Source organism: Geotrypetes seraphini, chromosome 1 (assembly GCF_902459505.1).
Source record: "Geotrypetes seraphini chromosome 1, aGeoSer1.1, whole genome shotgun sequence".
Classification (NCBI taxonomy): Eukaryota; Metazoa; Chordata; class Amphibia; order Gymnophiona; family Dermophiidae; genus Geotrypetes; species Geotrypetes seraphini.
The window spans coordinates 476,489,521-476,506,910 of NC_047084.1; the positions used below are offsets into that span (position 1 = coordinate 476,489,521).

Consider the following 17,390-nt stretch of genomic DNA (forward strand, 5'->3'; position numbering starts at 1 on the left):
TAAGACCGGGAGGCCAGGGGAGAAGCTGGAGGACGCTGCAAAGAAGGGGGGAGATTTATAAACTATAAAGAGTTTTACCTCATGCAAAATTGTCATTTCTTTAATAAGACATTAACTTTTTTTTCTGCGGCCCTCCAAGTACCTACAAATCCAAAATGTGGCCCTGCAAAGGATTTGAGTTTGAGACCACTGGCTTAGATGGAATTTTGACTTTTATGCATGTATGTGTACATTTAAGTGTGGCTGGACTATATCTGCTGACCTTTAGTATGTTACTGTGTTAGTTTGAATCATTTATGTACTGTAATTGGCAGATAATTGTGACCCTGGGCAAGTCACTCAGTCCTCTATAGCCCCAGGTACGTTAGATAGATTGTGAGCCCACCGGGACAGATAGGGAAAATGCTTGAGTACCTGATTGTAAAAACCGCTTAGATAACCTTGATAAGCGGTATATCAAATCCTAATAAACTTGAAACTTGAACTTGATAAGTGTTATAAAATAACCTCGTAGGGACTCCATAGGAACTTCTAAGTCCTTCACAGAATAATAAAAAATGCCCTATTGTGATTGATTTTTCCTTGGATAAAAATTATACGGTATATGTTGAATCAATGCCATGCATATTGGTAGCCTAATTGGCCTATATAAGAAGCTGGTAGGTGTGTGCCTTATTTACTGGGAGCCTGGGTGGTTTTAATGACCCATTGAAAGACTTCTATATATTGATTTAGAATAATGTGTGTCAAGGAAAAAGGGTAATCTCCATAGTCTTCAAAGTGTAATAAAGTGCAAAATATCGGCCAGCAAATGTGTGTTACTGAAGAGAGGAATTAGTGTCCCAACACTCCTCCCCTAGCAGTGAACAAGTGTGGTCTGCAAAACCAGGCAGTCCATGAACACGTAATCTTCTAATGCTGTGTTTCTCTTTTCTCTCTCCCCTCCCTCCCCCCCCAGTATTTTCACCACCCAGCAGTCAAGATTCTGGATTAGTGTCTCTATCCAGCAACTCTCCAGTCAGCACCGAGAGCACGAAAGGAGTGGCAGAGTGCGAGACCACCCCTGACACTGGCACCTTCTCTGTGTCGTCTGTCATGGAGGATGGTGAATGAGCTTGGCTTGGCTTCCTGTGCTGGAGCAGCTCAGAGTCATGGTGGAAAACCAAAGCCACCCAGCAACTAGCAGAAAGGGAAAGAAAACTCAACATAACCAATGTGCCGATGGGGCAAATGTCACACAGCATGCAATTCAGAATTTAAATGCATTACCCTGAAAGATTGCTGTCCTGTTCTTGTGGGGTTTTACTGAAAGCAAATATACAGTCAGCTGATTGTACCTAAAGCAAAGGGCTTTAAAAAGAGTATATTCCCCTATTTTCTTTCTAAAAATCTTGAATTATTAGTTTGAGGTTGTAGGTGAACACTATCTGTAATTCTGTAATCTGGCATACATGTTTTCACGCTTAAGGCTATATTCTATATATGGCGTCCAAAAAATCAGCATTGACTAGAAGAGCATGTAGCATGATTCTATAAAAGGTATGCATGCCTTAGCACGCTGGGGAGGAGGAGAGGTGCTGGTACCAGCTGACTGCCTACAGGACGTGCCTCGCAGCAAGAGGCACGTCTTCTGGGAAATCAGCCGGTGCCAGCACCTCTCCTCTCCGGCCCTCGTCCCTGTTGGCCGGAAGATGGCCTTCGTGCATGGGCGGACATCAACGTGATGACATCACTCATGCGCATGACATAATCACAGCAATGTCTGCGCACTTTTACTACGTTTGCGGGACACTGCCTTATAGAATTGCGTTAAGCGCCAGTGTATGTCATAACTTTTAAGCACACCCATTTAGTCCAAGGAAAACCAGGCTTAAATACCTACATCTAACTTGTGAGCACATCAGGCGCATTCTTTAATACTGCGCATAATCTGCCCATGCTCCTCCCCTGGCCACACCCCTTTTTCAGATTCACACACTAGAACTGACGTGCAGTATTTTATAGAATGCATCTACCAAATTGTGTGCGTAACTTTTAATTAGTGTCAATTGTGAAGTGTTAATTGCCAATTATCAGCACTGATTAAGCTTGTTAAGTTATGCATGCAAATTGGCTGTGTGCACTGATTTGCACACACAACTTAAGGCGCCATATACACAATTTGAGGCTTAGCATGCAAATTTGTACAAACAGGTTATAGAGTAATGGCTGTAACATAATTGTTAAGGTGCTAACTGGCATTAACCAATAATTTATGATAATTGGAGTTAATTGTTGCTAATTGGCAGTTAAGCTGTAACTGCCCTTAGTGGGATTCTATAACCTTAGCACGTAATTGCCTAAGGGTACAACAGCAGAGAGATGGGCGTGCAGGTGGGAGGGGCATGAGTGGGTCAGAACCATGGCTGGCACTTATGGGCTAAGGTAATGGAATACTATCACTTATGCAGGTAATATGGGCATTTAACTGGGGTTTGACATGCCTAAGTGCTCACAACTGAAAGTGCTAAAATGCTGACTGTGCTTGTTTTCATAATCAGCAATTATGCACATAATTGCTGCTTATAAAATTTTTGTTTAGCACCTAACTTTAGTTAGCCTTTGCAGAATTACCCCCTAAAAAAACCAAGCTTCCATTGTATTGTAGAAAGATATTAAGAGCTTTGTAGTTTTTGTGGCAGAGTATAATAGCTGCTGTTTTTTGGTTTTTTTTAACCTTGCTGCAGCCCTGTATTCACTTAAAGATTAAACCAAGTTAAGTAATTCAAGTGCTGTAGCAATGTGAGATATACTATCAGATCTGAAACATGTTTTAAAGATGTTTGGAAACCTTTTAGCACCACTTATGAAATGGGACACCTCTGTCGCTAATGAAAGGGTAACCCCCCCCCCCAGAAAACTACTGCCATAATTTTAAAAATGACTAAAGCCTCTTTTATTTGGGGTTGGGGTGAGAGGAACTGAGAAACTTGAAAGAGAGTATATATATATATATATATATATGTATATATATACACACACACACATAAGTGATGTGTTCTGGATGTAGTTATTTGGAATAGTTAGTGGAGCGCTGGGTTTTGCCATGCACTCTTTCCGCTAATTTCCCATACGATTAACATAGTTTGCAGTTTAATGCGCAACATTAGAGTTAAAGCATTCTTGAGTTGAAAGTGAATGTGTCCTTTGGGGAGGGAGGGAGCCCTCCAGTTATATCAGATTTCTATGATTATTATTTGGTTAAAAAAAAAAAATCTGCTTAGAATGTACTTTTCTTATGTTACAGAAGCCAACCTGAAATGAAAGTGGTCTGGGAGCAAAATTCATTGTTCACTGTAGTTGCAGCTGTACCTGAAATAAAAACGTTATTGATGACTGAATTTCCTTGTGTGTATATTTAGTGAGCTGTATTAAACAGAAAAAAAGGAATTACTTGTATTTTCTTCGCTCGGTGCTTTGAAAACATCTATTTGATTTCACCCCCCATCTGTTGTGATCAATAACCTGACCATCTTGTTTTTTATTAAATGCACTTACTCTTAATTTCATCCACCAGTGGTTTCGGAGAGAATAATGTGCAGTTACCTATATAGGTTTGACATTATAAATCACTTCTTGAGGCTGAATCGTATAGCGGTATCGATTGATCCTGATATATCACAGAAATTTACTGTCACTTCTGTTTTCAATTAAAGATACAATCAGTCAGATAATGACTTAATTGGATTTTACAGAAGATTGAATTTTATTGCCCGGTGCTTTACGAGTTTAGTTAAGGAAGATCACTTTATCACACTTGTCAGCCTGCTACTGCAGCAGTCCTGTGCCCTTCTGCTGCTGCTGCTGTGATCAAAGCAGGGCCAGACAAGTGCGGGGCTGTGCCCAGGGGCTAGGGGAGGCAGCCTTGCCAGGAGCCTGGCATTCATTGCTTCTGTAAACACAAACTGTTACTCCAAACCAACCAACCCAGCAGTAATCAAATAAAGAGCACATGAGCATGCTGACCTTGCACGCATAACGTTCTGCTAGATATGGAACGGTGGGCGCTACAGAAAATATGTATTTTGTTTTGTGGAGTTTGTTTTTTTTGTTGTTTTTTTAAAAGCATATTCATAATTAGATGGAGTTCAAAAGCCGGTTGGACATTTTGCTACCGTTGGTGCAAGTCTGACATTAAAGAGAGGGGGGGCGAGGTCTAAGGTGGTTTATCCTAATCAGAAAAATAATTACTAGAACTCGGGTATAAATCTGTCCCAGAGCCGAGTTTAAAAGATAGGCATATGCTGGTAATTCGCTGCGTGAAGCCTAAAGTGGTGTAATTAACGTGGCTTATTAGCAAATCACAAATCCCAATTTTCTGGGGGGGTTCATTTTCTCAAAATCTGTTCCGTGTAGGATTTTTTTTGTTTTTTTTAAATGCGAGTGCAGTCAAGAACAGGAAAGAAAGAATTTGCAGTTTGTGCCTTATTCTTTCTTTTTTTTTTTTTTTTAACTTTGCAGGTTTTGCCATCGGTATTTTTGTGCCCGGTCTGAAATTTCTGTATATTTTTTAATCAGAGGTCAAATCAGAGCGTGAATTTGGGGAATGAATGTGATGTTCAATTCGGAAACGGACTGAAAACGAGCCTTCTTGTGCACCACCACCACCCCGAAGACTGGGCCAGACAGATCCCTCGCTCTTTGTATATTAGAGTGACTGAGCTTTGCAGACTACGTAGCAGCCGTAAAGAATTCCTTTGGCAAACACAAAATCCAAATAGGATTTAACAGAACAAAATTAAATAAGACCTTATGTGCTTTGCTGAAGAACTTCTTTTATCGAGGTGGAATGGCTATTTGCCATTTTAGCTTCCTTAGACTTTGCTAATTAGACAGTGTCATACATTCGGTCCACTCACTCTCCACATCCTTTGTATTCATAAAACGTGGAAGTTAGAACCTTAAAAGACAATTCTAAATGTAGCAATATGATCAGTTACACACCGTTTGAGATATTTTGTGGGACTGGGGAAAAGAGGTGCCTAGAGAAACAATATGCTGTTGAGCTTTATTGGCGCACTTTTTCTATATACAGTGCTCCCCAGCAAATTTGCGGTCAGCGGTTCACCGTCCCAGTCATTCGCAGAATTTTCCGACCTCGAATGACCAGGCAGGAGAGGGCAGCCAGAGTGCCGGTGAATGAAGGAAATCACTTGCTGTATGCTCCAACCGCCTCTTCCTGTACTAAAGTCAAACCTTACCAATCAGGAGCTGCGTATCAAAGCAGCTCCTGATTGGTGAGGCACAACTTTAGTACAGGAAGAGGCGGTCGGAGCATACAGCGAGTGATTTTGTTCACTCGCCAGTGCTCCAGCTGCCCTCTCCAGCTGCCCTCTCCTGTCTCCCCTGCCTAAAAACCATATTCGCGGTTTTTCAAAATTTGCGGGGGTTCCTGGAATGGAACCCCTGTAAATTTTGGGGGAGTACTGTATCTCAATTCACCATAAGAACATAAGAATTGCCGCTGCTGGGTCAGACCAGTGGTCAATCGTGTCCAGCAGTCTGCTCACGAGGCAGCCCTTAGGTCAAAGACCAGTGCCCTGAAACTAGCCTTACCTGCATATGTTCTGGTTCAGCAGGAACTTGTCTAAATTTGTCTTGAATCCCTGGAGGGTGTATTCCCCTATCCTATAACAACCTCAGGAAGAGTGTTCCAGTTTTCTACCACTGTCTGGGTGAAGAACTTCCTTAAGTTTGTACAGAATCTGTCCCCTTTTAACTTTAGAGAGTGCCCTCTCGTTCTCTATGTTGGAGAGGGTGAACAACCTGTCTTTATCTACTAAGTCTGTTCCCTTCATTATCTTGACTGTTTCGATCATGTCCCCTCTCAAGTCTCCTCTTTTCAAGGGAGAAGAGGCCCAGTTTCTCTAATCTCTCACTGTACGGCAACTCCTCCAGCCCCTTAACCATTTTAGTTGCTCTTCTCTGGACCCTTTGGAGTAGTACCGTGTCCTTCTTCAGTGCTGGATGCAGTACTCAAGGTGAGGGCGCACCATGGCCCGGTACAGTGGCATGATAACCTTCTCCGATCTGTTCGTGAGCCCCTTCTTAATCATTCCTAGAATTCTGTTCGCCCTTTTCGTCGCTGTCACACATTGCATGGACGGCATCATTGACTTGTCAACCAGTACTCCCAAGTCTCTTTCCTGGGGAGGTCTTTCCAAGTGCTGCACCGGACACCACTTGAAGGACTACCTCTAATTTTATTCAGAAGGCCCCTCCCCCTCCCCCAAAATGAGAACAACATGCACAAAGCGTTATGGGAGTATTCTTGCGTGCGGTGCAGCCAGTGTCCCATACCGTTTGATGACTGGTTAACGGTGTAGCCACAAAAAAAAAGTATGTGTTGCAGACCCCTAAAATAATTGTAATGCAACCTAATTTGATTCAAAAAGAAAGGAGGGTGATTTTTGAATTTCTTCCCCATCCTGGAATGTGTCTGTCCAAGTTAGATTGTAAGCTCTTCTGAGCAGGGACCGTCTGTTAAATGTCAGAATGTACAGTGCTGCGTACTCCTTTCAGTGCTATATACGTGCACATAACGTTTTCCTATATCGTGGGGTGGGGGTCCCTCGGCGTGAGACGATCGCAGCTCTGGGGGGGGGGAGGAGTGCCCAGCAAAGGCTCTAGAGTCGGCCTCCGCAGCACTTCCCTCTGCCGCGGTCCTGCCCCTCCTTTGACATACGGGACCGCGGCAGATTGAACGTGCTGCTGAGGCTACGGCAGCCTGCAGAGATTGCTATGGCCAACCAGCGATCCTCTGCAGGCTGCTGATACGGTGCTTGTACCGGCGGGCCAGCTTAAGTGGAACATTGAAAGTGTCTGGCGGGCCAAATTTTACTACGCCAGAGTTTGACATGTCTGCTCTAATGTCACTTCCTAGGTGCAAGACCTGGAAGTGATATAAAAAAGAGGCAGCAAATTTGTGATGCTGCTCACACTGGAAAACTTAAAGAGGTATGGGGGAAGAGGCGCATGCACGGCAGAAGGAGCGGGGGCAGAGAGGAGGATGGGTGTTGGCACCCCCAACAAGACAGAACCCAGGGTGGACCGCCCCTCCCCCCTCCCTATTAAGGAACTGGTTGTAAGTAAAACCCAGATGTCTCAATCCATTCTCCTTTTTTGGGAGCCTTATGGTAATCCTACTAAATTGGCAACCAAACACTCCAACGTGCACAGAAATAACTTGCAATACCCAGGGTCCCTGGCTACTTGCCTTGTCAGCAAAGTAGTAAGTCCAATGCAGTTCCATTGCTGCTCTGAGCTCTGCCTTGATAACAAGAGCCCTGGTGCAAACATGGACTTCCATGCTCATTAACTGGGTCTAATGACCCACCTAGATAATCAAAGCTTGCCCCAAGCTTATTGGGGCAAGCTTTGATTATCTGGCTGGGTCACTAGACCCAGTTAATGAGTCCCATGAGCCATAACCCCTGTAGCTCAGGTGTTTCCCCCTTCCAGATTGTGTTAAAGCTGTGGCTACAGCACCACTCTGCTAATGGCATGCTCAATCAGTTCCTATATATTCTTTAGGAAAAGATCCAGCCCCAAATCTGACAAATGAACATTATCGCTTTAACAGCCCAACACACCAAGTGTCAATACACGCATGTTTGAGATGGTCACTCCCCCCCCCTTTCCAATAACCAAGCTCCCATCTTCCTGTTGATTTTTGCCAGTCCCCAAGCCCACTTCCTAATAGGCAAACGTGCAGGTCTGGGTATTATGTCCAACCAGACCAGTCTCATAGAGGGAACCACGAGAGGAGAAATTTAAAATCATCCTTAATGGTGTCAATGAGCTTCTTTCCTGTCCATTCATCTACATCAAGGGTGCCCACACTTTTTTTGGCTTGCGAGCTACTTTTAAAATGACCAAGTCGAAATGATCTACCAACAATAAAATTTTAAAAAACACAAAACACACTGTACACAGAGAAAATGTTAATTATCATTTGTATTCAGGGTTTTTTTCAGAGGTCAAGACAGATGACTTTAAAATATGCAGTCACCTCAGTAACAACTATACAATAATAGACAAATATACCCCCTCCCCTTTTACTAAACTGTGATAGCGGTATTTAGCGCAGGGAGCTGCGCTGAATGCCCCTCGCAGTTCCCGATGCTCATAGGCTCCCTGCGCTAAAAACCACTATCGTGGTTTAGTAAAAGAGGGCCATAGTGCAAAATATAGACAGCAGATATAAATTCTCAAAACGGACACATTTTGATCACTAAATTGAAAATAAAATCATTTTTCCTACCTTTTTGTTTAGTGATTTCATGAGTTTCTGATTGCACTTCCTTCTTCTGTACATCCAATATTTCTTTTTTTCTTTCTCCCCCCTGCCCCCCTATTTATTTCTGCCTTTCTTTCTCTCTCCCCCTGTCACTCCCAAGCCATCGCGCCGATTTCTCCACTTCTCCGATTCTTTCCCCAACACCCCCCCAAGCCACCACGCCAATTTCTCCCTGCTTCCCCGAGCCAGGCCTGGCACATACAAGCGCCGGGCCCACAAGCCTTCACCTCCGACGTCATTTCTAACGTTGGAGAGGAAGTTCCAGGCCAGCCAGGCAGCCAGAATGTCCTCTCCGACGTCAGAATTGACATCGGTGGTGAAGTCTTGTGGGTCCGGTGCTTGTACGCGTCTGGCCTGGCTCAGGGAGGCAGGAAGAAAAAGATCGCAAAGGCAACGCGATCAACTTGTGTTGCCTTTGCGATCTACTAGACGATCGTGATCGACCATTTGGCCACCCCTGATCTACATCACTCCCGCCCAAGTAAATGACCGTCAGGTATGGATGCCGAGGTTTGGATTGCAGACTACGTAGAACTGGGAGTAGTTGACACCACCGCAAACCTCTCTCCCCTAGCCAAGAGATCTGACTCCATGATGCGCCATGCCTAAATGACCATCACCCAGTCAACGTGCAGCTCTGTGAACAGCCCCATAAATGTACGATTGTCCAATGATCCTGACAGAGTACACCAGGCCAGCAGCATCTAGAAAAGACAAACGTGCAACAGGGAGGCAGAATTTGCACAAGTAGAGCACAAAGACAGCATCCCAGCACCAAAAAGTAGACAGGAACAACAGGCTCAATAAAGGAACTTTTGTCATGCAGAGGAAATGCCCCTAGTCAGTGGCGTAATAATGGGGGGGGGGACCGTCCCGGGCACTGTGTCAGTGGGGAGCCAGCACCTCTCTCCCATGCCACACTCACGCCATCCCTCCCCCCACCCCATACTTCTGTAGATCTTCGCTAACGCGAGCAACTTCTGCCTATTGCTCACGCCAGCTTGGTTCCCCTCTGAATCAGTTCTGGTTCACAGGGGGCCAGGAAGTGATGTCAGAGGAAAATCCAACACTGGCGCAAGGAGCATGCTGCAGAAGCCACTCACACTGTCAAAGATTTAGAGGTTGGAGGGGAGGGAGAGCACAAGTGGGGGGTGGGAAGGAATGGGAGGGGTGAAGAGAGGTGGGCATGGGGGGTGCCTCTCACCCTTACTACATCACTGCCTGTAGTCCAAAATACAGTAAACCCCCGTGAATTTGCGGTTCACAAATCGCAGACTCAGTAAATTTGTTATAATGTTATACCAGGGGCCACTGAAAAGTTCTCAGCCCAGCCAAGAAGAGAACGATGTGGAGCCCTGAAACTTGCATGTTATTTCACACTTGCCTTGACACTTTTCGTTTCATGTCATATCATTGAAACGAAAAGTGTCAAGAAAAGTGTGGAATAACTTGTAAGTTTCAGGGCTCCACATCGTTCTCTGCTTGGCTGGGCTGAGAACTTTCAGCGGCCCTCCTACTAATAAGTATTAATAAAGGAGGTTGGTTTGAAAAGTTTGGTAAACAATCAAATTAAAGTACTCTCCAATCCATGAGGGCTCTACACTTAGGGCTCTTTTTACAAAGCTGCGCTAAATTGCCACGTGCAATAGCCGCTGCCGCCTCCTTTTGAGCAGGCGATATATTTTCGGCTAGCGCATGCTATAGCGTGCGCTAATCCGGTGCGTGCGTTAAAAACGCTAGTGCACCTTTGTAAAAGGAGCCCTAAGTATTTAGCTCTCAATGTAGATTAATTATGGTTTAACGTGCCCTTTTTTTTTACCAAGCTTTTCAAACCACCTTGATATTATGAATTTGTGTAAAAGTCATCTTCTTTCTCTCAGAGAACATTGTAGTCCTGTGTTTTGTTTTGTTTTTCTAATTCTTTGCATTAATTACATTGAATACATATTTTGAACTTACAATTTAAAACCTGCTTTAAACTTTTCACAGCAGCGGCACTTTTGTTGTCAAAGGATCAAAACCCCCAAGATATGCTGTTTTAGAAATAACAAAATCCTATTTTATTGCAAAGAGAGAAAAAGTGCTATACAGTACTTCCCGAATCTTCTGCACGTTGATTTGTGATGAGCAAATAAGGAGCAAAGACGAAGTTGAAGACGGTTTAAAAACAATTGTGTTAGTTTTGCAGCTTTTCTTCTAGAAGTGTTCAGTTTAAATACAAAACTAGCTCGCTCAGATTTTTTTTTTGGGGGGGGAGGGGTTCAGTTTTTCCCCCCCCCCCCTCTTTTCAAATCCCCTGAATGTATGCTAAGGCAAGTGTCCTATCAGTTGCCTCTTGTCCAAAATTCCTAGACAGGGAAGCGCGTAGGGATACTTAATCCTACGCTGTTGCAAACTTTGGCCAAGTGCATTATGATGCGTCCAGTGCTAATGCGGAGTGAAAGGTTACTAACAGCGAAAGCTGGAGGTCACAGTTGTACACAAATTGCTACACAATTACATGACCTGCTCAGGTATACTTACACACACACACCCCTTCCTCCACCCAGATAATTAGGAAACATCATTTGCTTGACTGTTTTACATGTGTTACCACAGTGATACATAAATACATAGGTTACAATAAACGAGAGAGAATGTACGCTCACTTAAGATATACAGTAAAACCTTGGATTGCAAGTGTTTTGCAAGACAAGCAAAACATTTGATTAAATTTTAACTTGATATACAAGCAATGTCTTGCAATACAAGTACATACAGTATACACACATCACAACTGAGCCGATGGTTCCTCTCTCTCTCTCTGACGCTGCAGGAGCGTAGTGACTGTTCTAAATGAGCGAGGTCTTGCAATACAAGCACGTATAGTATTTTGTATTACAGTTTTGGGGCTGTGGAACGAATCGTCTGAGTTGCCATTATTTCCTATGAGGAAATTTGTTTCGATATTCAAATGCTTTGGATTACAAGCGTGCTTCTGGAACGAATTATGCTCGCAAACCAAGGTTTCACTGTATTTGATTCAAAAATGCCAAGCTCTAATGCTATTCTTTCCGGTCCGAGTACTTTTCTGGCCTTTTGGCAGAACTTAGTTTACTGGTATATCTGCTCTTTCTCCCTCTGCCCCTCCCCACCTTTAGTTTTCGCCTTTGCGGATTTACTTAAGAATCCCCAAGCTGAGTCAAACAAGGTCCATCAAGTCCAGCATATCCTGTCGCCGACCGTGGCAAGTCTGGATCACAACAGGGTCAGATAAGCCGCCAAGCCTAAAGCCTTCTCTTTCTCACAGTTCAGATGCTCAAACTGGCCATGCCTGTTTTGTTTCTATCAGAACCGTTTTAACAGGTCAAGAGGCCAATAGCATTTGTTTTTCCAAAACAACAATAACAAGGAAACAAAATAGATTATTTGGTACATTTATTATTTCCCTGGTGTGGGGGGGGAGGGGGCAGTAAATTTCTAGTACCCGTCTTTTCATTCGGTAGATATTGCCTCTTGAATGTAATTTTTACCTGAGTGAGTTTATCCCAAATTACAGTCTTTTTTTTTTTTGAAAGGGCTCCTCAAATAGGTTTTAAATTGTACTAAAAACCAAATATGTTTTTCCTTCTCCAGAATTTATCAAGCTGTCACTAAATTGTAGCAGCGGCTGCTTTTTAAAGAAACTCCTACAAGCAAAAGTGATCGGCCTTTCACGTTCTTCAGACAATGTAAATCTTTACTCATTTTCTTTGGCTTAATGTCTCCCTAAGGAAAGAGAGTTACTGGGTTTTAGGGATATACCGTCTTCAGATGCCACGCTAAAAGATCGGGCTTCTTTCGCTGCTGCATCATATGGAAAAGGATCAGAATCCAGCAGACCAGGTTTTTTGTTTTTTTTTTAAATTCTTTATTGATTTTCTAAACTTCAAAAGTGCAATACACAAATATATATCATATAATAAGTTAATAAAAGCACATTCAACTTACAAATATGCATAACCAACCATTTTCTCCCCCTCCCCCAATGATTATTCAATAAAACACAGAAACATAGACTATCCCAATAACCTTACCCTATTCAGATTAAAAATATCCTCTCACCTCAGGTGAACATACTCAAAAGTCAAATTAGGACAGAAATAGCCCCCCCCTTTCCTGGATGTGTACGAAAATAAACAAACACTGACTCATAATCAAAGATCTACTATAATGAAGTAATATATGATGTCAACGGCCCCCTAACCAGTTTAAATACTGTGCCCCAAACTATCGGCATTCATTTTTGTAAAGACCAGTTTTGTAAAGAACAGAAAACATCTCTTCGGAATCTGATTTATTCTTACAACTGGTAAAAAATGGGAGAAACATCTTTCTAAATCAGACTGAATACTAACAGAAGTGGGGGTTTGGAGCCAGATGGTAAAAAGTGCACAGACCGGAGTTTATTTAAACTGTAGTTTTAGTTTTAATGTTAAAAGACTTTCCACAGGAACTCCGTTTGTAAATCACTGGAACGTGCGTATGCTGCTAACGCCCAGGGCGTCATTTATACACCTTAAAAACGCGTAATTGTAGAATCTTAAAAGTCTTACCGAGAAGCCATCACAAAATACATTTAAAAAAGGGAGATAAAATAGCTGAGGATCTAAAAGGGAACTGAATAAGATGATTCAAGCCCTTACAAAATGGAATAAAATGAGTTGAAAGAACAAATTTTTTTTTTTAGAATAAAAACAAATACACAAGTGAACTCGCGCATACTGGTAAAACCGCGATAGCGAAAGGAAACGCTGCTGTTGTGTAGGGTGGCTTTTTCGCGGCCTTCTATACAACAGATGCCTAATGAAACGTTTCAATGCGATTCATTTTCATAACCTTAATTCACAATATATATATATATATATTTTAAACGTTGCCTGTGTCTAGTTGGGAACTTACAACGTTATTACAGTGAAAGAAAAAACAAAACAAAACCCAAACACCCTGAACACTTAATAGCTGATTAACTAAAACAAATGAAATCCAGAGGTGCAGAAGGTCCTTGTTCTTTCATGATTTCCCCCATAAAGTTGGAGTCAGTGGGGCCAGACACCGTCTCTACATTCATTGGGTCCATATGCTTTCCACGTCCATTCTCTTTCAGCCCCATTCTTAGGCACTCACTGCTAAACTCGCCGTAGTCACCTTGAAATTTCCTCTGCTATTTTCCAATTAAAAGCTTAATAGCCCTGGAAACGGAGTTCATGTGGTGAAGTTTACCAGAGCCTCCTCTTCTGAAAGGCTTTCTGCTGAGATCCCATTATGTGCTTGAATAAACCTTTTCTAAAACCAGAAATGGGACCCGAGGTTTGTCAGGTGTTGGGTTACAATAGACTTTCAGGCAGGGGATATTCCGCTAACATAAATACAGACCTGTCCCTGTAGAGATATGTTGTCAAATAGTACGATATGTAAAAGATTCCCATCAACTTAAATACAAGGGGGGAAAAAAAAGGATTAGTGCGCTATATCGAATGGGGGATTTAAATGTGAGCTCCCGATGTGCATTCAAGTGAAACAGGACCCCTGATACCCAAGAAGATGGATGGCGGTGGGAGGGCATAAAGGATAGATAGAGGGCTTGCTAGATGGAATAAAGGCCAGTTAGATTTTTAGCAAGATCTGCTTAAACCGGATCTCATCTATGCCTTAAAATGTTTTAGTTTGGCCGCCTATAGTTAAGGCAGGTCCAGTAGTCTTGTATGCATAAAACAGTTTGTTTTCTTGTAAATTCAACCCCCCACCCCCAGAGAGACTACTCAGCGACTGTCCTGCCCTCGGATTACAAATCACACACTCCGGTTTATTGTTTATATCCATCATTTAGAAAAAAAATGTATATATAATATATAGGTTTTACTATGTTACCGATTTAACCCGCATTGCATGACAGCTGTTATGAGCAATGCTAAAATGTATTTTGCTTTTTCATTTAGACCTGAATGGGGACCAGCTCGCCCGCTCACCCCACGAAGCGCTGCGATTGTGCTTTATAGGTGTGAAATCTGAAACAGCGTCTCAAACGCCATTCCTAGAGATCACACAGAACTAAAAAGCTCCCCACATCGGGCTCTTCTTCGCGGAAGTGGCAGAAGAGGATCTAAACCTGCACGTCCTTAAAAATCTGAGGTCCGTGACACTTTTTATGTGTAATCAATTTTTAGTTTCTCAAACAGAAAAGCAACCTACAAAGTACAGGCAACTGTGGAATAACAACAAAGTAGAACCAGAATACAAAAATAGAGTAACCCAGTCACTTTTAGTCTCAGCCTAGGTTATGGCTCTGACAGACCTCTGTGACACTTTAGCTCCGACGGATCCTAATGCTTTTCCCTCCCTATGTCGAGACTAAAAGTGGCAAAACTTTTGCCCTGAGGTCTGTGCCACTTTTAGTCTCAGCATAGGGAGGGAAAAGCATTAGGATCCGTCAGAGCTAAAGTGTCACGGAGGTCTGTCAGAGCCATAACCTAGGCTGAGACTAAAAGTGACTGGGTTACTTTATTTTTGTATTCTGGTTCTACTTTGTTGTTATTCCACGGTTGTCATGGAGGTCTGTCAAAGCCATAACTTATGCTGAGATCAAAAGTAGCACGGACCTCAGGGTAAAAGTTTTGCCACTTTTAGTCTCAGCATAGGGAGGGAGAAGCATTAGGATCCGTCAGAGCTAAATAGTCATAGAGGTATGTCAGAGCCATAACCTAGACTGAGATTAAAAAGTGACACTGACCTCAGATTTTTAAGGACGTGCAGGTTTAGATCCGCGAGATCGATAAGGTCCGCGTTTTACCCCTTCCTTTTCAGGAAAAACAAACAGCCACCGTTTGTTTCTCTGAAACAGAAAAGTGATGAATTAAAAAAAAAAGCAGCCTGGCTGTAAAATAATCATCATAATAATAGCTCTACAGTAGATCACTGGTTATTTGCTGTCTCCCTGAGAGGGATTAAGAAATTAATATCCAAACTTGCAATAAGATGATGGGACAATGAGCGATACAAAATAAAACGCTGGCTTTTAGTTCAACTGCCAATCAGAACAATAATCCTACACCCATTAAGTAAAACACGAGATTGCTGCAGGGGTTTTGCCTCTGTCCTAGTGATGGAAGCCAGCCTGAAGCTGCCTCTGCAATAGTTTCTGTCATGTGGCAAAGTGGGCAGTCTTGCCAGGGCAAGATGGATGCAGACCGTATCACCCTGGACATTTTTACAATGTGCCAGATTTAAAAGAGATTTTTTAAAGAAAGAACTTGTATTCCCTCCCCCCTATACACATATAGCACATTTCTTTTTATTTTTTTTTTTGTTGTTGTTTAAATCTTTATTGATTTTTAAACTTTGATAGTGCAATACAATTGGTAAATCATAAATACTGCATAGAACGCACTAATAACTATACAATTATTACATAAACAGTCATTTACTCCCATCCTCATCTTAATTATTAATACAATAATACATATGATGTAATTTCAATGTTATAATTAAGTAATTTAACTCCTCAAAGTACATTTCCCTCCCTGGATGTGTAAAGAAATCTAATGAAAAGGGAAGAAACATGACCCTTACTGTAATGCAACAAAAGTAGTCAATGGACATCAGTGGTTCCCAACCCTGTCCTGGAGGACCACTAGGCCAATCGGGTTTTCAGGCTAGCCCTAATGAATATGTATGAGAGAGATTTGCATATAATGGAAGCGATAGGCATGCAAATCTGCTGCAAGCATATTCATTAGGGCTAGCCTGAAAACCCGATTGGCCTAGTGGTCCTCCAGGACAGGGTTGGGAATCACTGCCATACATCATTAAAAGTCTTACTAGTCCCCAAACATTCCGCCATCATTCTTTCATACTTATATATATGGCATATTTCTGATGAGAAAAACCGCAAGTTGCAAGCAGGAAAACTCTAGAAAGTCACTGCCCAACAATACCCTAAAACAGGGGTCTCAAAGTCCCTCTTCGAGGGCCGCAATCCAGTCAGGTTTTCAGGATTTCCCCAATGAATATGCATGAGATCTATTTGCATGCACTGATTTCAATGCATATTCATTGGGGAAATCCTGAAAACCCGACTGGATTGCGGCCCTCGAGGAGGGACTTTGAGATCCCTGCCCTAAAACTACTGGAATACTAGTTTGGGATTTTTTCCCCCCCATTATGAATGAGCATGGCATTAGACAGTGAGCAAAATTCACCTCTGAATGATAGCAGTCCCCATTAGATACAGCAGCAATGCTGAGCCTCAGGGATCTCAAAGTCCCTCCTCGAGGGCCACAATCCAGTCCTGTTTTCAGGATTTCCCCAATGAATATGCATTGAAATCAGTGCATGCACATAGATCTCATGCATATTCATTGGGGAAATCCTGAAAACCCGACTGGATTGCGGCCCTCAAGGAGGGACTTTGAGACCCATTTTATCGGACTCCGCGCCAAACTATAAAAACATTTGCATACTGAAATGGTGGGATAAATTTATATTCGGCTATCACACACATTTAGAAACGAAAAATGGGGAATAAAATATTCGAAAGATTGAGCAGTCCCATACGTACTTATTTGGAAAGCTTGTATTCCTCTATTTCAGAGAATATAGTCTTTCTTCGATTAATTTCATTTTTAGATATTACGAGAACTTGGTTAACAAAAATAAAAAGAGAGAGAGAGAAAAGAGCTGTGAGAAGATCTTTCACACATTTTTCATTTTTACTGCATTTTCCTACAGCTGGTCCTGCAAAAATTATGAGTGGTTGCTAACTAAGTCAATAATTAAAAATTAATTACCCAGATTGCAAATTGATTTTCTTTTGCGGAAGAGTCAGGATAGGAGGACTAGATTTATACAAACCAGCTCTTTGAGTATCTATTATTTTGATGGCAATGTGGATTTCACGGATTGGCCTCTCGCTCGGAGCGCCACCAAAACAAGCGAGCGAGGTGCCGCTAAAACTTTACTCGCCGAGTTGTAGATCCTGAGTTTCCGTTTGCCTAGTGACCGAATTTGGAGAAGGGCGAGAAAACGCGGCGCCTCT

General features: G+C 42.5%; 1 protein-coding gene and 1 long non-coding RNA gene across 3 annotated transcripts in view; one reads left to right on the forward strand and one right to left on the reverse strand.

Annotated features, from left to right (window-relative positions):
- DMRT1 (doublesex and mab-3 related transcription factor 1) overlaps positions 1-1,444 on the forward strand; it is a 319,782-nt gene extending 318,338 nt beyond the window's left edge. For both annotated transcript variants that reach the window (XM_033925196.1, XM_033925205.1), the window contains one exon: positions 959-1,444. In XM_033925196.1, coding sequence (XP_033781087.1) covers positions 959-1,113 — 155 coding nt within the window. In that variant the 3' untranslated portion in view covers positions 1,114-1,444. The remainder of the gene's footprint in view (positions 1-958) is intronic.
- Positions 973-17,379, reverse strand: LOC117350706. Its single transcript, XR_004537282.1, has 4 exons — positions 17,143-17,379; positions 16,914-16,993; positions 3,295-3,351; positions 973-1,179 (listed from the first exon to the last, which is right to left on the reverse strand). It is a non-coding gene; the product is annotated as an uncharacterized LOC117350706 (long non-coding RNA).
- Positions 17,380-17,390: the final 11 nt, after the last annotated feature.